The 26556-nt window shown below is 46.9% G+C and overlaps 1 protein-coding gene across 1 annotated transcript in view; it reads left to right on the plus strand.

Annotated features, from left to right (window-relative positions):
- LOC120876377 (tubulin-specific chaperone cofactor E-like protein) overlaps positions 1 to 26556 on the plus strand; it is a 170367-nt gene that overhangs the window by 124872 nt on the left and 18939 nt on the right. Inside the window, exons 17-20 of the mRNA XM_040258226.1 lie at positions 941 to 1542; positions 10543 to 11104; positions 20356 to 20555; positions 24700 to 25083. Of these exons, the coding sequence (XP_040114160.1) occupies positions 941 to 1542; positions 10543 to 11104; positions 20356 to 20555; positions 24700 to 25083 (1748 nt within the window). The remainder of the gene's footprint in view (positions 1 to 940; positions 1543 to 10542; positions 11105 to 20355; positions 20556 to 24699; positions 25084 to 26556) is intronic.

Here is a 26556-nt window from a genome sequence, read left to right on the forward strand (position 1 = left end):
GAAGTTGGAAGATGGGTAGCATTTTGCTTGGTGAGGGCTATGCCAGTGGGGCCAAGGGCGTGAACAGAGGAGGTGGGGGTGACCATTTCTGAAGTCAGTGAGGAGGCGGAAGGGGTCAGAGGGCACAGGAGCAGAGAGACGAAAGACCCAGGGTGAGTCCAGTTTGTAGAGTGGTGGCACCTCCCTGAAGCCTGTCTGTAATGGAGGGAAGTCTAAGAGGGGGAAGAGCACAGCGTTTACTGCCACTCTGCTGTGGACTTGGCATATTAGGTTATTAATCCTCATAACAGTGGTCCTAGTTAAGCGTTGTCCTTATTAATAAAAGAAGAAACTGAAGCTCAGAGATGGTACCCCTCAGGTCTCTGTGGCCTCAAAGCATTTGTTCCTTCCAGGACTCTCTTTCCAAAGTCTTTGAGTTTGGAGACTTAGATTCAGGAGACACAGGTTCAAATCTCTCTCCACTACTTACCAGCGGGGTGAAGTCACTGAACTTCAGTTTCCTTACCTGTCAGACAAGGGTGATTCGACTTTCCTTGCTGTCCAGGTTGTTGGGAAAACCACACTAAAATGCCTAGAACAGTGCCTGGCATGTTGCAGGTGCTCAGAACAGGCCTGTCCTCCCAGAATCTTCTATGTGAGAAATCAAGTGCACTGGGGGCATTTGACAAAGGCTCACGGAGCCTCGGATGGTCACCCCCAGTGAGGCTGGCGGCATGCTGCTCACACGGCATTCGCTGAGCCCACCGCGCTGGACAAGTGAGTCCCATGCAGCATACACACAGGCACACACAGGCGCCCACCCAGGCGTGCACACACATGCACGTACCTGTGCGTACATCTGTGAGTGCACACGCCCTCGTGCATGCTGACGAGTGTACACAAACTCTGGCTCTACTCTCTGTCCCTTTCTCAAGCCCCTCTTCTCCTTGCCCACCCTCAGCTCTGGAGTGCCCGGAGAACAGCCATTTCGAGGAGTGCATGACGTGTACGGAGACCTGTGAGACCCTGGCCCTGGGCCCCATCTGTGTGGACACCTGCTCCGAGGGGTGTCAGTGTGACGAGGGCTACGCCCTGCAAGGCAGCCAGTGCGTCACCCGGAGCGAGTGTGGCTGCAACTTCGAAGGGCACCAGCTTGCCACCAATGAGACCTTCTGGGTGGACCTGGACTGCCAGATCTTCTGCTACTGCAACGGCACGGACAACAGCGTCCACTGTGAGAGTATCCCCTGCAAGGACGACGAGTACTGCATGGAGGAGGGCGGCCTCTACTACTGCCAGGCCCGCACCGACGCCTCCTGCGTCGTCTCGGGCTACGGCCACTACCTGACCTTTGACGGCTACCCCTTTGACTTCCAGACCAGCTGCCCGCTCATCCTGTGCACCACAGGAAGCCGGCCGAACTCAGACACGTTCCCCAAGTTCGTTGTCACAGCCAAGAACGAGGACCGAGATCCGTCGCTGGCGCTGTGGGTCAAGCAGGTGGACGTGACCGTGTGGGGCTACAGCATCGGGATCCACAGGGCCTACAAGCACACGGTGCTGGTGAGTGGGTGCAGGGTCCCAGCAGGGGAGCCGTGAGGATGTGAGGACAGGGCTCCCGGGCCAGCAAGCCAGGCTGCAGCTGAACCAGGCAGGCCCAGGATCCAAGGAACAGCAGAGGATGTCAGGGCAGAGAGGGGCCCTGCAGATTTCCTGTCACTTTATCTTACAGATAAGGAATGGAGCCCTCAGACAGGAAAATGCCCAGGTCACCGGCACCAAATTGGGGACAGAGCCAGCTCTAGGAACTCAGCCTTTCATGGCGCAGCAGAGCGTGCTGGGGACGGCACAGCCTGATGGAGTCCCAGCTCGCCTACTGTCATGTGGCCTCGGGCAGTTGCTATCTATGTAGGAGAAGGCACGCCTAGTACAGGCTAGGCATCGGCAAGTGTGAACATGAACGTAAAGTCGCTCAGTCGTGTCCGACTCTTTGTGACCCCATGGACTGTGGCCTACCAGGCTCCTCTGTTCATGGGATTTTCCAGGCAATAGTACTGGAGTGGATTGCCATTTCCCTCTCCAAGGGATCCTCCCAAACCAGGGATTGAACCCAGGTCTCCCGCATCGTAGACAGACACTTTACCGTCTGAGCCACCAGGGAAGTCCTGTTGTTTAACCCATCTCTTTGCCTTGTATTTTATTTGTTTTTGGCTGCGCTGGGTCTTCATTGCTGTGCGCAGGCTTTCTCTAGTTGTGGCGAGTGGGGGCTACTCCCCAGTTGCATTGCACGGGTTGCTCATTGAGCTGGCTTCTCTTCTTCCGGAGCACAGGCTCTAGGGTGCACGGGCTCAGTACTTGTGGTTCACGATCTTAGTTGCCCCACGTCAGGTGGGATCTGTCCAGACCAGGGATCAAACCCATGTCTCCTGCATTGGCAGGTGAATTCATAACCACCGGACCATCAGAGAATTCATAATCACCGGGCCATCAGAGAAGCCCCTCTTTCTCTTCTTTGAAATAAAAACATTTGTCTGCTTGGGCCTCCTTCCACCTCTTCCAGTCTCCCTTTGGTTCCCAGGGAACCCGGGAGTTCAAGAGTCTTGCCCACATTTGGAGCACACAGGGGCTCCCTTATAATCTTACTTTTTCCCACATTTTCTGTCCATTGACCTTGAAGACAGGAGCAGGTAGGGGTTGAGGAGTTTTGTGCACTCCAAAGTCCAGCCTGTGGACATCGGCTCCAGCAAGAGCCCGGCCACCCCTTCTTCAAGGGCCCACCCTAAGTAGAACTTGGGACACTAACAAGCCATTACTTTAACATTTTGGAGGAGCTGACTTAGAATGTCAGCCTTCTAACACTATCTTCCCAGGTCTGTGGTGTAATATATCTCTAAGGAAGTGCTTCTTCCTCTTGTAGATTTCAAATCCTGACTTAAAGACTTCCTTGGGCAGCTCTGCTGATATCTTTCCTTACTTAGGATTTCCTTTAACCCCCTTCTATGACAAACAGAGGTTTATGAGCTTTTTTTTTTTTAATTGCCATAAAAGTCACATAATATAAAACATACTATTGTAAACAGACTTAACTGTACAATTTCAGACTTCCCTGTAGTTCATACGGTAAAGAATCTGCCTGCAGTGGAGGAGACTCAGGTTCGATCTCTGGGTGGGGAAGATCCTCTGGAGGAGGAAATGGCAACCCCCTGCAGGATTCTTGCCTGGAGAATCCCATGGACAGAGGGGCCTGGTAGGCTACAGTCCACGGGGTTGCGAAAGGTCGGACACGACTGGGCAACTAATGCTACAAACTGTGCAATTCAGTGGCACTAAGAGCATTCACATCGTGTGGCTCGCCATTTTCCACTCCCGAATTTTTCACCTTCCTGAACTCTGTCCCCATGAAACACTAACTCGCCATCCCTTCCCCACCCCAGCCTCTGGCATCTACCAGTGTGCTTTCTGACTCTATGAATTTGACTGTTCTAGGTTCCTCATGTAAGTGGAATCAAATAGTAATTGTCTTTGAGCTTCGCCGCTCAGTTGTGTCTGACTCTCTGCGATCCCATGGACTGTTGCTTGCCAGGCTCCTCTGTCCGTGGGATTTCCCAGGCAAGAATACTGGCATGAGTCACCATTTCTGCCTTCAGGGGACCTTCCTGACCCAGGGATTGAACCTGTGTCTGCTGCAGCTCCTGTAGGTGGATTCTTTACCACTGAGCCACCTAGGAAGCTCAGAATACTGGAGAGGGTTGCCCTTCTTTTCTCCAGGGGATCTTCCCGACCCAGAGATCAAACTCAAGTCTTCTGCATTGGCAGACATGTGCTTTACCACTGAGCCACCAAGGAAGCACATATTTGTCTGTACCCTCTGTATATCAGAATGCATTCTTAAGGTTAACTTAATATATGTCCTAAAAACAGATTGTACCTTTTTTCTCCCTGTGCTTTACAATAGGCTCTCACCAGCCATCTGCTTCTTAAAGTGTCTTCTCTTTCACGTTTACTGGAAAATGTGCCTTTTTAGCACCTAAGATGAAAGTCTCACTATGGACATTCCTCTTCTCTTTCTTGGATATTTCACCCAAACCCCCTACTGTTTCCCTATGTATTTCCTTCTAACAGTTGGTCCCTCAGTCACTGAAGGCATGAATCATAGTGCATTTTTCCATGATGTTTGTGTCTGGCTCACTCAGTACTCATTGTGGGCCTCTTCAGGGTGGGAACCACACCTAATCCATCTTTATGTTAAATGAATATACTGCGTGCCATGACACTCAAAACGTTTGTCAAATAAAGGAAACAGATGACATAACAAGCCCTTTCTTCCAAGGTTCCTACGACTTTCATTTTGCCGCTGGTCACTTCGTCAGCAATTGGGAAGATTGAATTGCCACCTGGACAAGTTAGGAATATAACAGGTGCCTTGCTTTTAGCCACATAAGTTTTCCAACAGATGTCTGGATAGTCAAAGTCACTCATTACAGGAACTTCTCTCCTTCACTTTCATCAATTGTGTTAAAACAAAGACATCAATCATTTTGTCCATGTGGCTGTACCCTATTTGTGCTTTGCTCCTCCTCTGATATTTTTCTACCCTGAGATTTATAAACTTTGATGTCATTCCTTCTCTCTGTGACATTTAACGCTCTTCCACCTTTCTACTTTTCAGATTGTTCTCTTCTTTTAAAATGCAATCTGTTTGTAAGCCCTGTCTCATCCAGTGTACTATGAAATTGTATTTCTGCCTTGCATTACACACTCTCGAGGTTTAGTTAAGTAGACATCTGAGGTTACCTATGTTTTCTGACCCAGTCACCTTCACATATGGACACCAGATCCTTATGAACACTTGTTCTTTTTTCTGCTCTTCCTTCTCTCCTCCCCAGAGGCTGATTCCCCACTCTCACTGGGTGTTTCCCTCTCTTTGAGTCAGCTCACCTTCCAGGCACATGTCTCTTGAGATGCACTCATGGCTAAAAAGTCAAGAGCCATGAGAACCACACTGCTAGTCTCTTCTTCTCAGAAAGAGATGGAGAGGGGCGAGTATGTTAGTTCTTAGGGCTCCCATCACAAAGCATCATAGACCAGATGGCCTAAAACAGCAGAAACTTGCCCTCTCACAGCTCTGAAGGCCAGGAGTCTGAAATCAAGGTGCTGGCAGGGCCATGGTCCCTCCGGGGTCCTAGGGAAGCATCTAATCCAGGCTTTCTCCCAGCTTCTGGTGGTTGTAGGTGACCCTTGCCTTGGGGCCTCATACCTCCAGTCTCTGCCTCCGTGTTTTCATGACCTTCTTCCCTCTGCACCAAATCTCTCTCCTTTTAAGACCATTCGTCATTGGATTTAGGGTCAACCCTTTCACAGCGTGATCTGATTAAGATCTGCAAAGACCCTATTTCCAAGCAAGACCATGTTCGCATGTCCTGGGGGTTAAGACTTCAGTGTATCTTTTGGGGGGACACAACTCGGTCTACAACAGGGAGTAATTAGAGAGTCATGGGCAGCAAGGAGGAATTGATTAACGGGATGAAGGGACACTTTCCACGGCCTGCCTTTCTATGTCCCCAGATGTCCTAAGATGCCCAAGCTGGGAATAGAGCATATAGCTTTCCAATCTCTGACAGGAAGACCAGGTTCAGGATGCTTGAAGGTTCTTTCCTTCGGGGGCCTGGGGAATAGATTTAGCATTTACTTTGAATTATTAACATGCACTACAGGATCTGCTTGTTCAATGATTTGCATTTGTTTTTCCCATGATGTTATTATTAGTCACCATCTCTCCCTGAGAATAACGGCCATCATAATGACAGCGCACAGTCAAGCGCCGGGCAAAACACAGCAACAGAGCCGGGTCACTGCAGGTGCACACAAAACCAGAGGTGACCTGGAAGGGACTCCTTGGCATGCCAGGTCCCTCTGTGATTCTCTTTCCCTGCAGTACTGAGGATATGGGGAAATCCACTAAGCTGAAGAAAACTAGAAATAAACATGCTGTGTGTACCAGGCAGGGTGTGGGGTGAGCAGGACAGGGGAGCCTCTCCTGGGCATCGCACAGCCCGAGCATCAGCCGTCCACAGCCTGAGCTCCACAGAGATGGCCCCTGTCCTCCGTCTCGCCCGGGCTCAACACAGCCGGGTCCTGAGTGGTCCAGGCCGAGGGGAAGGCTTTCAGGACCCTCACAGCCAGTGTCTTTATCACTGACTGCTCATCCAGTGGGCAGCAGAGAAGAGAGGACCTTTGAACATCACTCTGGCTCAGTTATGTTTGACAGGCTTGTATTGATGTCTGTCCTGTGCCAAACCCTGAGGGTAGAAACATGAGTCAAACAGGGCTCCTGTGCTAAGGGAACTCAGGGTCTGGTAGGAGAGACAGACGTGTTTGCAGGTAACTTTAACAGGATGTGAAATCCCAGAAAATTATAAGTGTGGGCGGGAAGGTGGGTGTCATGAGAGAACAGGTTGCCTGAGCTACCTGGGGGTGGAGAAGGAAGGCTTTCTGGAAGAGATGACCCAGAGCTGAGCCCTGAAGGTGTCCATTGGCCAGGCCCAGAAGGAGGACCAGGAATCATCCGTGGAGACCCAGAGGGGCAGCAAGGTGGGGGGCTGTGAGGGGACCTCAGAGCAGCTGAAGAGGCGGCAGCAGGTCCGGGCCAGCTGTTTAAAGGAAAGCTCTCCACTGAAAAGCAAGTTTGTGGCCTTATTTCTGATACTCAGATTAGAAACAGATAGCCCCACACTGACCCCTGTGCCCTCCTCTGTGCCCGCCTCCTCCGTCCATCAGGCACCTCTTCCTTACTGACCCCTTCCTTCCTCAGCCTTCCACCTTCCCTTCATTCTCACTCGCAAGGACAGACAGGGCAGGGATGGAGGGATGGAGGCGGCATTCACGGGGCTTCAGAGATGGGAGAAGCCAAGCCAGCCTGTTTATGTTGAGGCCTTGCTTGCCTGGGTTCTCGAAGCCTCTCAGCTGTAATCCAGGTACAAGACCTCCGTACGGTGTCACCTCCGGCATGACACCCAGTAGCCAGGAACAGAGAACGTGGAGAAATGCCAGCCGGCGCACGTGAGCCATTTGGCACACAGCCTTCCATTTATTCGTGTGTGTTGTCAAGGCTGGTGGGAGGCCCTTCGGCCTCCGTGTCCCTTGGTGACCTTGAGCACCTGTATTATGGGTCTACATGGAACCTATGTCACCTGAGCTCCGGGCCTTCTTACTGAGAGAATTGTGCCTACCAGATGTGATCTCCCTCCTCCACTTCCCTCCTCCACCCTGTCACTGAAATGACCCATCACCACGTCATCTTCACCTCCTCTCCTTGTTCCAGAGACTGAGGCATCTCTTCCCCGACCATGGCCACTACCCACCTGCACCATCTCTATCTTGCCTTCTCAGGCCCTTGCCCATCTGTCATCTCCTCCGCTTCCCGTGTCTTAGGTCCTTCTCTTCAACCCATAGACATATTTATTCTAAGACAAACCTTGACCCCAGTTCAACCCAATCCCTCTTCTATCTAATCCCTCTCCTCCCTTTTCTTACCAAACTCCTGGAGTCATCTTTGCTTCCATATCCCCTGTCTGCTGTTTAACTTCTCCAGTCTAACCTCTGGTTTCATCATGGTACTGAAGTTCTTTTACTAAGATCACTGGTGACTTTTGTTGTGAAATGAATGAGTCTCTTTCAAGCTTGATCTCATGGGACATTACATACGTGGCCCTCCATGGTCCAGGAACCTCCCATCTCTCCATCTTCATCTCCCATCATCCCCAAGGTCACATTTTGTGCTCCAGCATCATTAAATTGCTGTAATTCCTCATATTTATGAGGTTGTTTCCTCTTGGCCTTGACTTGGGCTATGCTGTCTTCTTGGGATTCCCTTTTCTTCACTCTCATTCCTTCTTTTTTGTTGTTTTGTTCTGCTTTTAATTTTTATTGAAATATAGTTGACTTATAATGTTGTGTTAGTTTTAGGTATATAGTGAAGTGATTCAGTTATACATACATATGTATATAGATATATACACACACATATATATTTCTTCCATTCTCTTCCATTATAGACTATCGAGTATGGTTATTCTGTATATTATAGAATATTTAGTATAATTCTCTGTGATACAAGTAGATCCTTGTTGATTATCTATTTTATATATAGTAGTGTGTATTTTTTAAAATTTTTATTGGGGTATAGTTGATTTTACAATGTTGTGTTAGCTTCAGGTGTACAGCAAAGTGGCTCAGTTATACATGTACATATATCCACTCTTTTGTAGATTCTTTTCCCATATAGGCCATTACAGAATATTGAGTAGAGTTCCCTGTGCTAAACAGTAGATCCTAACTAATTATCTAGTATGTGTATATTTTCATCCCAAACTCTTAACTTATCTTGACTGGCCAGCACTACTCACCATTCAGAGCTGGGTGTGGGCACCATCTTCTGTAGGTATCCTTGATTCTGTTCCCATGCTGAGTCTGGTTCCTGTGCATCTATTTATCTCTACTGTTAACTTTTATCAGGCAATCAGACCTGCTTATGTACTTGTCTTGGCCACACGCCTGTGAGCTTCTAGGGAAAGAGCCTTGTGCTTTATCCTAGCATTTAGCACGGTGGCTGGTGCACAGTAGTGCCAGCTTGATGGCTACTGGATGAGTGAGTGAATCCTGCCTGGACAAATGTTCACAGACAAGGAGATAGCTGAGTTGAAATTTGAAGGGTGAATATTGCCCCCAGAGAATGGGGGGATGGGAGAGGAGCATCAGTGCTGTCTCAGGTTTGATCGCCTAGAGGCAGAGTCTGAGAAAGTGATGCCTGAATATGAGGGATACATCAGGAGCAGGGAGCTCAGAGAGGATGTGATCTAAGCTGGACACCAGTTTCAGTCCCCGGAAACTCTGGTGTGTGACCCGCACACAGAATCGGTCCCCTGTGTCGGTCAGCCATGGGCCAACGGCTGCCCTTACGGTGAGGTCGGGGCTGGAATAGGAGGTCATAACCTCCTGGGCCAGGTGGCTCCCCTGTGGCCAAGATCAACTGTGAGTTATCACTAGCCCACATTCACAACTGCTGAGGATGGGTCCCCCAAAGGGACCCAGAAAGCACCGTCACACTCACAGCAAGGGGAGTGGCATGTGGAGTGGGGCAACTCGGTCCGTTTGGGGAGCAGTGAAGTGCTGGGTACGGCTGGGGTGCAGGAAATGAGTGGGTTGGGCCTGAGAGGCAGGGGCCAGCTCCTGGAGAGCCCTGTCTGATGTGTTAACCATATTCCCCATTTCATTCACACTGCAGAGAGGGTTTAAGTATTAATTGCTTTAAAAAATATTGGAGAGGCAGTGAAGAGTGAATGAAGGAGAAGGGAGGCCCAGGGCAGGGAGAGGAGTAGCGGGTGTGTTTAAGAGTCAAGGTGGAAGGTGATAAGAGTCTGAATTAAGATGGGTGGGCTGGGGGTGGGAGTGTCAGATGAGAAAGAGACTAAGGACGTCAGAAGGGGAGGTATTTCCAGTCAGAGAGCAACCTCAGACCACTCCAAAGGGCAGCCACCTTCCTCCCCACCCGGAAGATCAGCTCTCTCTTAGCCCTCACAACAGTCTGTTTTCCAGCATGCACTCATCCAGCCACAAGCTGCAGGATTTGACTGATCTAAATCAAAATGGTGCAAGGGCTGTACCGTTCTGGAGTTTGAAGCTCAGGGATTTTCTTGTTTTCTCAACTTAAAATATACAGGAGGAAACATGTCTCAAGTACCCTCTCCACGTGAGGCATTGTGGTGGGCGCCCAGCAGGGAACGAGGGGGAGTTGGATGCATAGATCGATAAAGTGTAGTCCCTCCTAATCCTGTAGATGAGACAGAGGTGTAGACAACCAGCTGTAATATGAGGCTGATGTCATATGTGCTTCAGTAGCAGGTACGCGTGCCTGATCTTGGCCAAAGGTGCAGAAGAACAGGAGAGAAGTATAAATAACTTGTTCTGGTTGCCCAGACGAGGGAGTGATTCATTCTGACCACAGGCTCCAAAAATCTTACCTTATAGAAGAGCTGACATTTGAGCAGGGTCTGGGGGATGAGAAGGATGTTGACGGGTAAAGAATAGCATCCTTGGCAGAGAGACCAGCAAAGTCAAGTCATTCTTCAGGAAAAAGAAGATCCTGAAGGATTTAATAAATTGAGGCTTGTCTAAGATAAATCCACAGAAGAGCTGGAAATAGCAACATAAGAGTTCTAGGTTTGGATATTTTAGTCTAAACTTTAATTGAATTCTTATTACCCTCTCATTACCTTGGAGAAAACAATTTGAACTCCTGGGGGAAATAACACTATAAACAGAAGGCACTGAAATAAATAGGTGTATTAATGTACAAAGGATAGTCATTTAAGTCTGTTCAAATCTTAATAATAACAGTTGAGTGACAGAAACGACGCTAAATGCAAAGATTGGATTCAACCTGCTTCCACCCCCCTCTGGGGCTGCCTCTCAGAGACTAATCATTAAAACAGCGGTGGTGGGCGGGGGTGGGGGGAATGTCTGGGTCACCTGGATTTGTCTATGCCAACCTGCTTCCTCTTGCAGGTCAACAATGAACGGCTCTATCTGCCCCTGAAGTTGGGACAAGGGAAGATAAACATCTTTTCTTTTGGTTTCCACGTGGTGGTGGAAACTGACTTTGGGCTAAAGGTGGTCTATGACTGGAAGACCTTCCTGTCCGTCACGGTCCCTCGGAGCATGCAGAACAGCACCTACGGCCTCTGTGGCCGCTACAACGGTAACCCCGATGATGACCTGGAGATGCCCATGGGTCTGCTGGCCTCCAGTGTCAATGAGTTTGGACAGAGCTGGGTGAAGAGGGACACCTTCTGCCAGATTGGCTGTGGCGACCACTGCCCGTCCTGTGCCAAGGTGGAAGCTTTCTCCAAAGTGCAGCAGCTCTGCAGCCTGATCCCCAACCAGAATGCAGGCTTCACCAAGTGCCACAGCAAGGTCAACCCCACTTTTTTCTACAAGAACTGCCTCTTCGACTCTTGCATTGATGGGGGTGCTGTGCAGACCGCCTGCAGCTGGCTGCAGAACTATGCCAGCACCTGCCAGACCCAGGGGATCGCGGTGACTGGCTGGAGGAACTACACGTCCTGCTGTGAGTCCTTCCTGTGGGCTCTCCTTTCATTTTGATTGGTGTGGGCAGGCCAGCCACCCAGTGGGAGTCAGAGCAAATCCAGTGGGGCCATTTCAGGACATGCACTCTGGTTTTGGTGGGGTTTTTTTGGCTGTGCCACATGGCATGCAGGATCTTAGTTCCCTGACCCAGCAATTGAACCTAGGCCCCTAGCAGTGGAAGCATGGAGTCTTAACCACTGGACCACCAGGGATGTCTCAGGATATGCACTTTTGGGGGGTAAGGAGATATACTCTTTGGAACTGAGTTTGCTCTTTGAAGCAAGAGCTCAAACCTCCAAGAACCTCTGTCTTCTTATCTATAAAGTGGGGTTAATACCACTTGCTTCCTTTATATTCCTCTGAAGATGAATCAAAATGTACATAAAGCAGAGAGCAGCCCACATGGCATTTGGGCTCAGCAAGGACACAGTAGGATTCTAACAAAAGACAAATGGGAGGAGAATGAGATAGTAGGTGGCTTAGTTCATAGTTCCAGAACCTCACTGACTCATCACTGTACTGATAATTTATATGCTTTCGCTTAGTATGTTTTTTCTATGTGACTCATATATGTCATTTATCAGGGGACTAGTGGTAAAGAACCTGCTCTGCCAATGCAGGACATGTACGAGACAAAGGTTCAATCCCTGGGTCAGGAAGATCCCCTGGAGGAGGGCACGGCAACCCACTCCAGTATTCTTGCCTGGAGAGTCCCACGGACAGAGGGGCCTGGCAGGCTACGTTTCATAGGTCACAAAGAGTCAGACGCGACTGAAGCGATTTAGCACCCACACATGTCGTGTATCAGTTTTTGCACTGATGAAATATAGCAGAATGTTAAAAACATTGGAAAAAAGAATTAGATACACCTGAGATTAACATTAATATTGCACATCGATTATATGTCAATGAAAAAAGAGAAAAAAGTAAAAGAACTAGAGCGCCTGGATTCTTGCCTTGCTCTGTCCGTAAGGATGGTTGTGACCTTGAAGCATTTCACTTTTCCTCCCCTGGTCGTTTGTCTCCCCCCACTCCCTGATAATGCTGCTGCCTGCACTCTTTATGCTACAGAAACGTCAGGAGGCTCAAATTAGATAATTGAAAGCCTAGCACACTCCGTGCATGTTAAGTGGTATTGTTGTTACATTCCTGGCTCGCTTTGAGCCAAGTCCAGTGCTAAACACTTTATCAACATTATCTCCTCCATCACCCTATTAGTCAGGGAGAAACTGAGACTCAGAGGAGTTAAGCAACCTGCCTAAGGTCCTACAATCTCAGTGGCAAAGTCAGGGTTTGACCTTCCAGCCTCAAAGCTCCTGTTCTCAGCCCATACACTACATAGTGGAATAATTTGTCTGCATTTAGCACATCACAATAGGAAAAAATGGGGAAGAGAAACTGCAATTGGTCTTTGGCCAAACTGCCTGGGTCTGTTTTCCCATCTCAATCTCATTAGCTACAGCAAATTTCTTTTAGGCCTAACTGTATGAGAAAGGCTACAAATGGACGCTGAATGCAAAGAGCTCCAAATAAGTGATACAGCAGGGGTCCTGGAAAAGAAAATCCCTTTTCATCCTGGTAAAGGGAGATTTGGATGAAAAACCAAAAACAGTGTTGTCGTTTAATGCTCACACAGTTCATTTACATTCCACATAATTAGATTCATGTAGATTAGGAGGGGAGGGTTGGAGGAAGAGGGGAGGGGGAGGGAGAAGATGCCATGTCAGCCAGGCTCAGTCCCTGAGTGAGGGGTTACAGGGAGCAATGCCAGTAGGGGCCTCTGGTGACTTCAGTAAAATAAGTACGTCTATAAAAAGTCAGGCTGTGGATAAACCTCCAGAACTACTCTGGATTCACTGAGGTGAGCTCACTGGGGCGAGAGTGGTTCCTTGTCAGCACGCTCAGTGGCTCAGTCGTATCGGACTCTTTGTGACCCCCACAGACCATAGCCCGCCAGGCTCCTCTGTTCATGGGATTTCCCAGGCAAGAATACTAGAGTAGCTGCCATTTCCTCCTCTGGATTATCTTCTTGACCAGGGATCGAACTCAAGTCACTCGTGTCTCTTGCATTGGCAGGCGGATTCTTTACCACTGCGCCACCTGGGAAACCCACATGAGAGCTTACCTTCCCCTAAATCGGAAGACCAGCCTCTGAAGCCAGGGGCCTAAACATGGTGCAGGATGGGGAGAGAGTTTCAGGAAGAAGACCCTGCCTGCTGCCTCTTGAGACCTGCTACAGAGCAGTCCTCTTTTCCTGTAGCCATGCTGTGGTGGCTGCCATTTTGTCTGGTGTCGCTGGGATGTGGGGCAGAGAGTAGTGTCTGCCCACATCCATCACGTCTAGCTGCGATGAGCAGTGAAGAATTGTTTTTAAAGGAGGCTAATACCGGGAGCTCTCACCTGAAATTATGGATATCAAATGTTGTCACTCATTGGAAAGAAAAGAAGCAAGTTAGCACGCGCTCATTGCCTTACCTTTGAGGAGAAAGGTCCCCTACTTCTAGGGAGCTTGGACCCATAGGGCTGAAACGGGTGCAGGATGGGCAAACAGTTTGAAAAAGGGAGACCGTTCCTAAAGGCTATGAAGACTATTTTTCTTGTCCTCCTGTCCCCTCAACCAGCATTCTTTCCTCTCCCCCACTCAGAGATCTGTCCAGACATTGGTGGCATCCTCTATACATAGTCACAGGGAGCTCCTTACAAGTCAGAGCAGAGTCTGTCCTGCCCACCCTTGACCATGAGCCCCATCCCTGCCTGGACCACTGCCTGCCAGCAAGGCCTAGGCCAGCTGTCCTCTCCACAGTGGGGATAGTCCTTCCCTCACCTTGGCATTTCAGGACAGGGGCCAAGATCTAAAAGAAAGCTCCTGAAGAGGTGGTGGTGGTGACTGGCAAAAAAGAAAAGCTAAAATAAGAGAAAAAAAAAATTACACTTTAGAGACGGTGTGTGGGCGGAGATGGGTGGTGTGCAGACACAGTTGGAGGCAACTTAGTTTTCCATTTTGAATTTCAGAAGCAGAGAAAAGCCGCAGGAGCCTGAGTCTTAACTCAGCCATTCAATCTGAAAGATCGGTGAACGCGGGTTGGCTTGAATATGATTGTTTGTAACCAAGTTTGGGGCTTGCCTGGTGGCTCAGTGGTAAAGAACTCTCCTGCCAATGCAGGATCCCTGGGTTGGAAGATCCCCTGGAGAAGGAAATGGCAACTCAGGAACGGCATGGCTATAGGAAAAGAGGGACTGCTCCGTAGCAGGCCTCAAGAGGCAGCTAGTATTCTGACCTGGGAAATCCTATGGACAGAGGAGCATGGTGGGCTATAGTCCCTGCTGTCACAAGAGTTGGACACAACTTAGCAACTAAACAACAACCAAATCTGACATGGCGTTAACCTCTGCAACATGAGGGCAGGAATAGCATCCCCCTGTCTCCCTCCCTGGGGCTTCTCAGGTGGCACCAGCGGTAAAGAACGTGCCTGCCAATGCAGGAGACATGAGACATGGGTTCGATCCCTGGGTCGGGAAGATCCCCTGGAGGAGGACAGGGCAACCCACTCCAGCGTTCTTGCCTGGAGACTCCCCATGGACTTTAGAGCCTGATGGGCTGTAGTCTGTAGTGTTGCAAAGAGCTGGACACGACTGAGCAATTTAGCACACATGCATATCCCACTCCGCTTCTACTAAGAATTCATCCACTTCAACACTCACATGTTGAGAAATGAGAATGCTGGGAGAGAAAAAGGGCTTTTCAGGAGAAAAAGGGTGAAGCCAGAATTGCCCATTAAATATATGCTTGATTGGTAACAAGGTAGGATGCTGTTGGTTATCAATAGTATTGGCTGTTTCTATCAATGGGATAATTTATTACTGAATTACCCTTTTTGAAAATGCATGGAAAACTCCTTCACCCAAGTTGAACAAATAGGCTTAGAGCGGGCAGGGGAGGCCAGTTGTCTTTATTGTCTTAAAATTCTTTCAGCTACATCTGTCATTCTTTCAGTCCTTTAATGGAGAACTTAAATTAGAGCACTTGATGGTGAGAATATAGTAAGAGAAGAAAATAATAAATTCATTGCAGGTACTTAGCTCTGACCATGTGCCAGGCACTCTTCTCAGTGCTGAGTCCTCAGTCATTGACTCCTATAACTTTACAGCAACCCTGTAAAGTATGCCCTGTTTTTAAAATTTTATTTATTTTTAATTGGAGGATAATTGCTTTATAATATTGTGTTGGTTTCTGCCATATTAATAGTCCCACTTTCTAGAGGAGGAAACCAAAGCTCAGAGTAACTCAGTGACTTTCCCAAGGAAATTGGCTTGGCTAAATTGGAAGGTGGCTCCAGAGACAGTGCTCTCTGGCTGTAGGGTGCTGCTCCTCTTATCTGGTCAGTCCAGGAAGCCCTGGGGGGTGGGGTGCACCTGGGTGCCACAGAGGATGCAGAGCTCTGTAGAGCCAGGTCTGGGGAGGCATCTTCCAACCTCAAGTGGGCCATCATGAGAATTAAATGTGATGATGGCTCATACACAAGGCTGTCTGGTGCCTGATCAGCCAACGCTGAGTATCATTTTCTCTTTTTTCAGAGGCAGATTTTGCTACTTCAAGGTTCTTGGTCAAAGTCTGATAATTAGGCGTTTTCCTATATCTTTCTCTGCAAACTCAATAAATTTTAATTGAGGGACTCCCCTAGTGGTCCAGTGGTTAAGAATCCACCTTGCGATGGCATGGGACACAGGTTTGATCGCTGTCAGGGAAACCAAGATCCCACATGCCAAGGGCCAACTGGGCCCATGTGCTGTAGCTACTGAGCCCACACTTTCTGGAACCCTTGCACCATAACTAGAGAAGCCGCACAGAAGAGCCTGGAGCTGTAACAAAGACCCGGTGTGATAAAAAAAAAAAAAATTGTAGTTGAATAACTTTAAAAATTCCTATTGTTACTAATACAACTGTTCCTACTATTAGTAACAGAAACTTTCATTGAAGTACCAGGCACTGTACAAAATTGCACTTCATTTTATCTTAACAATGATTAATATTTGATGAGGGAGATATTATTATCTCCGTTTTACAGATGAGGAAGCAGAGGAGCCAAGGTTTAGAGAGAGTAAGTAAACTGCCCAAGGTGACACTGCTAGTTAGTCACAGAGGCCAAGACTCAGGCCAGGTCAGCCTGACTCCAGAACCTTTACCAGTTCTATTTTGGTGCTGCATTGCTCTTCCCATGCATCCTGCCCACCGAGGGCACAAAGGCTGTATCAGTCCACTGGCCACAGCAAGAGACACATTTGTGACCACAGTAGAAATCCAGGTGTAGAACCATCATCACTTTCAGCTCTCCGTACTTCATTTAGGCGGAGAAAATTAGAATTAGGAATTTGGAAGATTGTTTTCAAGAATCAAATATTTATTAATCACTTGTCACATTCTCAGCACTGTTTGGGGGACCACAAAAAATCAGAAGTATGAAATATGGAGTTTATTGCCTTGTTGGGCAAATAGGACCAGTATACTTGAAACAACAGTAGACACTTCTAAATTAGTAGTTACATCTCCCCAGATATTAAAATATATTGTAGAGTTTCAGTGCGTGCGTGCTAAGTCGCTTCAGTTGAGTCCGACTCTTTTCTACCCTATGGACTGTACCTTGTCCATGGGATTTGCCAGACAGCAAGTCGATACTGGCACATGCACAGAAAAACCAACCAGTGGAGCGATGAGAAAGTCCAGAAATAAGCACCAAAGATAAATTAGTATACAGTAAAGTTGGCGTTTCCAATCACTGGGGGAAGTGTATTACTCAATAAAGGACAAACTATCAAGGTAAAAAATAATTAAATCCTTCCTTCATTTCCTCACTCAAAAATAAAACCCAAACAGAGCCAAGACTAAACATGAACATTTAAATCATAAAACTACCAGAAGGGTTTCCCTAGTGGTTCAATGGTAAAGAATCTACTTGCCAATGCAGGAGACATGGGTTCGATCCCTGATCTGGGAAGGTCCCACATGCCATGGAGCAACTAAGCCTGTGCACAACTACTAAGCCTGTGCTCTAGAGCCTGAGAGCCAAAGCGACAGAGCCCATGTGCTGCAGGTATGGAAGCCCGTGCACCCTAGAGCCTGTGCTCTGCACTGAGAAGCCACTGCCGCGAGAAGCGCGTGCACTGCAACTAGTGAGGAGCCCCTGCTCTCCAAAACTAGAGAAGAGCCCACGCAGCAGCCAAGGCCCAGCACAGCCAAAATAAATGAATTTAAAACAAAAGAAACTGCTAAAAGAGAACAAAGGCATATTTTTGGTAATCTAGGAGTAAAGAGGGCCTTTCTAAGCAAAACACCTAAAGCCGCAAGGGAAAACACAATAAATCTGACTACTTTAAATTTTTATATTTCCATATGGCAAAAACATCATCAAGATCACAAACCAATGTACCAAAAAAAAAAAAAAGGAAGAAGCAGCAAAGTCAAAAAGCAATTGGTAAATATTTTAACACGTGATAAAGTAAATTTTTAATTTACAAAGAGCTTTTACAATTTAATAAAAAATTCAACAAACAAAATGTGTAAAGGACATGAAAAGGCAATTCACAGAAAAAAGATACACAAATAGATTATAAACAAAGGAAAAAGATAATCAGTCTCACAAAGGATGCAAATGAAATAAGGATATAGCATCAAGTTCTTACTCTGGTAAAATACGCATAACAAAATTCCTGTTGTAACCATTTTTAAGGGTGTAGTTCAGTATCACTAAGTACATTCATATTGTGCAGCCACCATCCTCCACCTCCAGAGGGCTCTTCACTTTGCTCAGCTGAAACTCTGTACCCACTGAACACTAACTCTCCATTCCTCTCCCCTTCCAGAGTCCCCTGAAACCACTGTTCTCCTTCCTGTCTTAACTACTTTAGATACCTCACATAAGTGGAATCATACAGTGTTCATCTTCTTGTGGATGGTTTATTTCACTTAGCATAATGTCTCAAGGTGGGAAAAATAAATCTCATATAGCCCTGGTAGGAGGATAAATTGACACAGCCTCTTTAGAGGGCAATTCAGTTGCATCCATCAAAAGCTTAAATGCACATACCCTCTGACCCAGTTATTCCACTTCCAGGAATTTACTGTAGAGATTCGTTAACTCATGAGGGCATGGATAAATGTATAAGGATATAGCATCATTATAAACACATAAAATACACACAGCAGGGCAAAAACAATGATTCAAGGCTAAGTGATGTGGAGTAGAAATTCCCACATAAGAGTAGTTGTACTTTTTTGTATTGTTATTTTTGTTGTTTAGTTGATGAGTCATGTCATTTCTTTTCCGACCTGATGGCCCATGAGGCTCCTCTGTCTATGACATTTCCCAGGCAAGAACACTGGAGCGGGTTGCCATTTCCTTCTTCATGGGATCTTCCCATGAAGGGTTTAAACCCACATCTCTTGCATTGGCAGGCCGGTTCTTTACCGGTTTTTTGTATGCATTGACTAAAAATACTAGTTTCTGTAAAATTTTTAAGCAAATCTGTCTTTAATGATTGCCTACCACTTGCTGAACATTTAGGTGCTTGTTGTTGCTGTTGTTCAGTCGCTAAGTCATGTCTGACTCTTTGCAACCCCACAGACTGCAGCACGCCAAGCACTTAGATGCTTGGCACTGTTCTAAGTACACAGACTCACTCATTCCCTCCCAAAAACCCATGAAGTGCTGCCCTGAGTAACTGCATAGTACAGATAAGGAGCTGAAACCCAGAGAGATTAGGTAATGGCTCCAGTCTCTTAGAGCTGATTCCAGAGCCCATACCCTTCACCAGGACCCCAATTGCCTTCCAGGAAAGCATCTACATACATTTAAAAACCACAGAACATAGTTGACATGGATTGGTCTCTATACACAGGCACACACAGCACGTTAAGTTTGCCTTCTCAGAAATCAAGGGGTTCAAGGGCCTACTGTTAAAAACTATTGACTTAGAAAGGGGTTCTGAGTTAGTGAAAGAATAGGGAGTTTTGAAGATAAGTTGGGACTCTACCTGGGGCTTGAAGAATGAGGGATCTGAGGACTCCCCTTGGCGGTCCAGTGGTTAAGACTCCATATTGCCAATGCAGGGGACGCAATCCAATACTGGGTCAGGGAACTAAGCTCTCACATGCCATGGTCCATGACCAAAAGATTAAAACAAATAAAATAAAATATTAACACATTATGTGGAATCTAGAAAAATTGTACAGATGAACCTATTTCCAGGGGTGGAATAGAGATGGATATGTAGAAAATGGACATGTGGACACTGCGGCAAAGAGGTGGGTGGGATGAATTGGGAAAATAGGATAGACATATATACACCACACTGCCATGTGTAAAGGGCTTCCCGGCTGACTCAGATGGTAAAGAATCTGCCTGCAATGCAAGAGACCCAGATTCGATCCCTGGTTCTGGAAGATCCCCTGAAGGAGTATCTACCCACTCCAGTATTCCTGGCCTGGAGAATTCCATGGACAGAGGAGCCTGGCAGGCTACAGTCCATGGGGTCAAAAAGAGTCTGACACGACTGAGTAATTAACACATACATACACCATGTGGAAGATAGACAGGTAGTGGGAACTTGCTATAAAGTACAGGGAGCTCAGCTCAGTTCTCTGTGATGACCTGGATGGGTGGGATGGTGGGGAAGCGGGTGGGAGGGAGGTCGAAGAGGGAAGGGATATACATATAGGTATAGCTGGTTCACTTCATTGTCCAGCAGAAACTAACACAAAATGGTAAAGCCACTATACTCCAAAGACAATGGTAAATGGGAGATAAATTTGGAGACACTGGGAGGATGAAGCAGTGGGTGGCGAAGGGAGATGAACACCAGATGGGGACTTAACGGAAGGAATGAGTGTGGGGCGCCCCCGGGAGACCATCCAGTGAATCACTGGAGTCAAGATGCGCGTTGGGTAGTGGGTTTAAGGCAACAGGTAGGAGAGAACCTCAGGGAAAGCAAGACCGAGGAGAGGAGCAAGAGGTGTGAGGAGCCGAGTAACCTCCGTCTGCTCTGCTGTCCATTGTTTCTGCAGTGCTAAGTCCCATAGAGGCGTTCCATAAGCAGAGAGGGGAGGAAAGCGGGAGGTGGTGGGGGAAAGCTTCCTCCCCAACAGGCCTCCATCTCCCGAGCGGGTGAGGGAAGGCCGGGAAGAAGGCGCTGACAGCCCTGGGGATGGCCCATCCTGACCCGCGTCTCCCGTTGCAGCCGTCGCCTGCCCTCCGAACAGCCACTACGAGAGCTGCGTGAGCGTGTGCCAGCCCCGCTGCGCCGCCATCCGCCTCAAGAGCGACTGCAACCACTACTGCGTGGAGGGCTGCCAGTGCGACCCCGGCTACGTCCTCAACGGCAAGAGCTGCATTCTGCCCCACAGCTGCGGCTGCTACTCCGACGGCAAGTACTACGAGGTAGGGGCGCCGGCCCGCCCGTCTTCCTTGAGAGGCAGAGGAGTTCTCTCCCCGCTAGCAGGAAGATGGGTCACGGTGAACCCATCTTCTCTCCTGATGAGGATAAGATGGTGCTGTGGATTCGCAGGGAGGCGGAGAAGGGGGACGTGGGGGGCGAGAGGTCAGGGACAGGTCAGATGAGGCTCCGGACTTGGACATGCGCTTGGGTCTCACTCCACCCGCCTCCTCGCTAGCACTGTGTGTGCCCCTCTCTCCCCTCCGTGCCTTTCTCTAAGCCCTTCTGATTTCCTCTCCTGTAAACCTTAGTCTGAAAGCTTCTGACGTGGCGGTTGTTTGGAAACAGGAAGGCAGTGAATCTGACATTTATACCTGTCTTAGCTAAGGGCTGTCTTAACTGGAAAATATGGAGCTCTAGGCTGGGAGGAGTGGCTTTCTCTCTTCTGTCTATTGCAGCTCCATGAGAAGCGGAGTGAAGGCTGCCACCTCTTCATGTGTCATTTGTCCCTCTAGGACCGTCCCCAGAGATTTCTATCTGGGCTGCCTAATGTCCTGTTTTCCACATCCTACCCTCTGCTTCTCTCTCTTTGGGGGTTTCACATAGAGCTGATGAAGATGCCCTTCTTAGATGTCACTGAGTAAAACATATGAGCTTGCGAAATCATTTATGCTTCCACCCTGTAATCTTTATGTGCTGGAATACTAAGCTTAAAAAGATCTTGCCTGGAGAGGTTATTTAGCCCTGGGTTCTACCTCTCGCCCATTCTCTTTAAATGATATCAATACCTGACATTGGTGAGTAGACAGTTAACAACAGCATCTGTGCAATAGCTGCTATTTGCAGATCTCTGTGCTAGTGGTATTGTTGGGGACGATAAAGCATGTTCCCTGCCTTAAGGAACAAAAAAATCTATTCAGAAGAGGAGAAAAAAAATGCACTTTAAAAACAAGAGGACAATTACAAAATAACATATCAACAAGTGAAAAATAATACCCTACAGCACTAATCAATTTTAAAATGAAAAAGAATCGAAGCATTAAAAAAAAACCTAATTGAAGTGTCTAAATTGAAAATAAACTAGGCAAAAAAGAAACACTGCTTTCTTTCTGTAAAGAAATATTGTTCTTGTTCAAGAACAACTAAGTTGGCTTTACTTTGAGAAGAAATAGAAAGAGATGAATATGGACGTTACCTTCAGTCTCATTTTCAGCAGGAAATTTGTTTAAATGTTGTATTAGAAAGATGGGGGAAAGTAGAGTAAAATAGCAGAATTGATCACAGAAGGCTTCTTGGCAGAGGTGAGTTTTGAAGTTAGCTCTTAGAGATATTGATTATTTGAAAGGAAGAGGCAAAACATGTGGGAGAAAATAATAACAGATTCCATTTTCCCACAGTCTGGGAGAAGAGATAACCAGGCTCAAAACTGAAAAACACTATTTCAATCTCTGCTCCCCTGTCCAGAGATTTACTGAAATGTATCCATCTATCAAATGTGTCATGCTTCCCTCAACAGAGATCCTGAATGTCTGTGACATAATGGATTGAGACTTGGGCTTGATCCTAGCTGAACCAACACTGGTGATGTGACACTGAACAAACTGTGTCATTTCTCTGAGCTTCTGTGACCTTATCTCCAAAACATTACTAATAATACCAACGCAGTATGGTCGTTGTATAATCTATGCAATAATTGGTAGCTGCTTATTGTTTTGTAATTCTCTTAAGAGGCATTTTATAAATTAAAAAAATCCAGGCGTGTTAATGAAATGATGCATATAAAAGCCCTTGGAGCTCTCAGGAAAAGCACAATACAGCTCCCGGCAGCTATTAGCACTATCAACATTAGTATCCACTTTTCATCAGAAAGTCAGTGGGTTTTGACAACAGCTTATATCTGGGAAGTAACAAATTCACAGAACAAATAATCCACACCTACTTGCCACAGTTCAAGCAAGCTTGGAGGCTTGTTTATATGACACATTTCTTTGGAAATAAAAAGAGAACACATCTAGCCATTAGCATGTAGGGTAAGTACCCAGCTGTCCTTATTAGGTCTAATTAAGGTTGAGCAAGCAGCACTGGGCCAGTCTCTTTACTGGGATGCTACTTTCATGATCAAGTTCTCCTGTAGGATGAGTTATGGACCCTTGATCATATCCACATATATCAGGTTATTTTTCTCTCTCCACCCATGCAATGTCTGACTTCTTATCTGAGAGAGGCCAGACCATCCACTCAATTATTCTGCAAATCTGATAAGAGAGAGGAAGCCAATTTGTGAAGCTGCTGGCACCCAGAATATTTCACAGGTCTGGAAAGAGGTTCCAGGAACTACTTATACTCCATTTTAAGGGTGAAAGAATCAGGAATGGTTTTCTTGAGAAAACTCTTTCTGGAAGATCTCATCCTCTTCCTACTTACCCTTGGATCTAAGTCAGATCTCTGTTTGATATCCAGGGTTTTAATAAGTCTATCGTTAATGCAGAAAATTGTGACCAGACAGTAGAATAGGCCCTTCTTGTGCCATTAAAACATCTTCCCTGGAAAACACTGTTTTAGAAAATTGAATTAATGCCTTGAGTGCCCTCATCTCTATGAAGCAAACCACTCATTGGGACCACACTCCACTTGAACAGTCATGACCAATTTCAAACAGTTCCCTGAAATTCTTAGTCTAGAACAGGTACAAGATCAAGAGCACAGACTCTACAAGTACAGCTGTGTCTACAGATTGTAGAAAGAGTGAAAAATAATAGCTGTCACCAATTGATGATACACTTCGTTGCAGGTATTTAATATAAATTTTTATAATTCCCCACTATCTGAAAGAGGATGAGTGGTTCTTCTCTGGTAATAACAGCAGCTATTATTTATTGAGTACCTACTCTCAGCCGGGAAATGTGCATCACACGTCTTATTGAATTTAATCTTCACAACTACCTTGCAAGACATTATTATTAACTTCAATTTAGAGAAAGAAAATCAACACTCTGGGAAGCTTGCAGAGCCTCTCAGGGTGTCATGAGTAGGGTGGCAGAGCTGGGATAGAAACCTAGGTGGTCTGATCCCAAAGTTTTCCCTTCATGGACCCTAACTGTTATTTAGGTTTCTCACTTCAGGATATAGAAATAGAGGTATCTGCAACAGAAGTAAATTAGAAGTAGATTATTTACAAGGAAAGAAGTTTGGAACAGTGAGTATTGTGAAATGTTGAAACTGTCAGCTACAAATTGGCATTTGCCATTAGCACTTGCCATCTACCTCTACAGGGATTAAAACATGTGCTGCTTCAGCTGCTGATTTTTCAACATTCCCTGAAAAGAGTTCAGGGTGAAGAGCAGAATCAGGCATTCTGTGCTCTGGAAAAACTGGCAGGATAGGTCTTCAAATAGGCATTTTTAGGACCTGATTTTATGTGCCCAATTCTTGTAGCTCCTAATATCTAGAAAAGCACTAAAGTCCTTCATGGTCATGACTGCTCCTCATGACTAGCAGAAACCTTCTGCAAAAAATAAGTACTTGATTGCATATATTCTCCCTTCACCAAAACCACATACATATTGACCCTCTCCCTTGCCTCTTTGGAGCAGTTTCTCAGAGCTATCGGAAATGCTGTCTCCTGCGCTATAGCCCTTATTTTGCCCCAAATAAAACTTAATTTGCAACTCTCACATTGTGCATTTTTTAAGGTGACAAAAATGGTTCAGCGTAAGAATTGGGTCTCCTTTTCTTTAACCTAGTTAAGATTGAAGGGTGGGGTTTATCATTATTGAGTGAATTTAAATTTGTTCCTTCAAGTAGAGCTGATACTTGTTAGATGAATTCCCTACCAAGTATTTCCCTCTTCACCTAGTTCCTTGACCTGCTTCCCATTCTGGTGGGTTGGCTGCGATTAGCTCTACAACCCACGGTGAAGATCCCCAAATTCTAGACTGAAACCAGTAGAGACTAGGTAGCATATAGCTTGGCATCTGAGTTACCCGGAAGGCAGGTACTGTTTGACTTGAACCAGCCTCTCTTGTTGCAAATTCCACCCCCGTTACTGATAGGCCAGCCCAGCCCGAAAAGGGTCCAGGTGGACTGGGCTTTGGGGTCCCCAACCTTGACCACCACCAGAGTTTCATGCAAAGGGCGCTTCTGTTCCAGCCCAAGCAGCTGTTCTGGAACAGCGACTGCACGCGGCGGTGCCGCTGTTTCCGGCGCAACCTAATCCAGTGCGACCCGCGCCAGTGCAAGTCGGACGAGGAGTGCGCGCTGCGCAACGGGGTGCGCGGCTGCTTCAGCACCAAGACCTCCTACTGCCTGGCGGCCGGCGGCGGCGTCTTCCGCACCTTCGACGGCGCCTTCCTCCGCTTCCCAGCCAACTGTGCCTTCGTGCTCTCCACTATCTGCCAGAAGCTCCCCGACATCTCCTTCCAGCTCATCATCAACTTCGACAAGTGGTCGGCCCCCAATCTCACCATCATTTCACCCGTCTATTTCTACATTAACGAAGAGCGGATTCTCATCGACGACCGGAACACAGTCAAGGTGACGAGCCTGTCCTTGATTCTTAAGAAATGTGCCCTGGAACGAGGGCCTATCTAGGGGGCTGTTTACTGTGGTTTTCCCCGATAATGAGTTTAACAGGCTGTTTATTTCATACATACCATACACAGATAACCAGATTTTAGAGAACTGAAAGTGTAAAGATTCTACAGGCATAAGCAAGGGCCCCATTTAGTCCTTCGCTTACTAGTGGTAAAGAATCCACCTGTCAATGCAGAAGACATGAGATGTGGGTTCAATTCCAGGGTAGGGAAGATCCCCTGGAGGAAGGCAAGGCAGCCCACTCCAGTATTCTTGCCTGGAGAATCCCATGGACAGAGGAGCCTGGCGGGCCATGGTCCAGAGGGTCCCAAAGAGTTGGACACAACTGAAATGACTAGCACATACGATTCCAAAGGCCTTGCAGGATATGTACAGTATCTCAAGGACATAAGGTCAGCGTGTATCCTAATAAAACTTCGGGTGATAAAATGGTAGATAAGTCAGCTTTTACTCTGAATTAATTTCCCAAAAGATTCTCATTTGTTTATAAGAGCTTGAAATTTTTCTTGGCTCTGCCACCTGAATGAAGACCGACTCTTTCGTCTCTACCATCCTTTCTAGAAAATGAAAGACAGCAAGCATTTGCCTGTAAACACAGCTACCTAAATAAAAACGGGTGGGAGGGATCGTCCCTCACTATGAGAGCGCCCCCTAATGACACGCCGAGGGAAAGAGCACAGAGGAGAGAGATGGTGGATTTCTCTTACGGTTGGCTGTTCTCTAGGAGAGTTGCCGGGTTTCTTGTGAATCTTACAACGGTATATAAATAAATGTTAATCTCCAACCCCCCCCCATAAACTAATGCACCACTCCGACCTTTATTCCTCCCATGTTTCCATCTGAGAAGATAACCTGCTCTGAAGTAGTGGTGGTGACTCCCAGTCACCCAGTCACTCAGCTAAACCAGTCGGCTGCAGGCGGACTAGAACCATGGAGTCAGCCCCGCCTCCCCCCACCCCGTGTTGCAAATTCCAGCTAGGTAGGGCCAAGGAGAGAGCCAGCACAGGCATATTAATGTTTTTGGAATTGAGTGGTACTGTATCTGCTTTCCACCACTGTTTCAGATAATCATGCGCTGGGAGTATGTCTATTTAAAGAGTCATTGTATAGCTTAGTATCCAGCATTAGGCAAAAGACTTGGTAGGGTTTTGCAAGCTTAAAAGGAAGAGTCTGGATTTTAATACTGGTTTTTAACTTCAATGAAAGTTAATCTGCTACTGTTTTTAACACTCTAATTCCTTTTGCAAATTGGCCCACATGGACATGACTGCGTGGGCCCGGAATATATCAGCAAGAAAGCAAAAAGGGATCACCTGAGATCAGAACTGACATTGTGCTGAATAAAATACTCCCAGCCACCAAAATAGTAAAGAATCTTATTTTTTAAAGGCTTCTGCTATGTTTTTTAAGCAA

The sequence above is a fragment of the Oryx dammah genome, unplaced genomic scaffold (genome assembly GCF_014754425.2).
Source record: "Oryx dammah isolate SB20612 unplaced genomic scaffold, SCBI_Odam_1.1 HiC_scaffold_17, whole genome shotgun sequence".
Classification (NCBI taxonomy): domain Eukaryota; kingdom Metazoa; phylum Chordata; class Mammalia; order Artiodactyla; family Bovidae; genus Oryx; species Oryx dammah.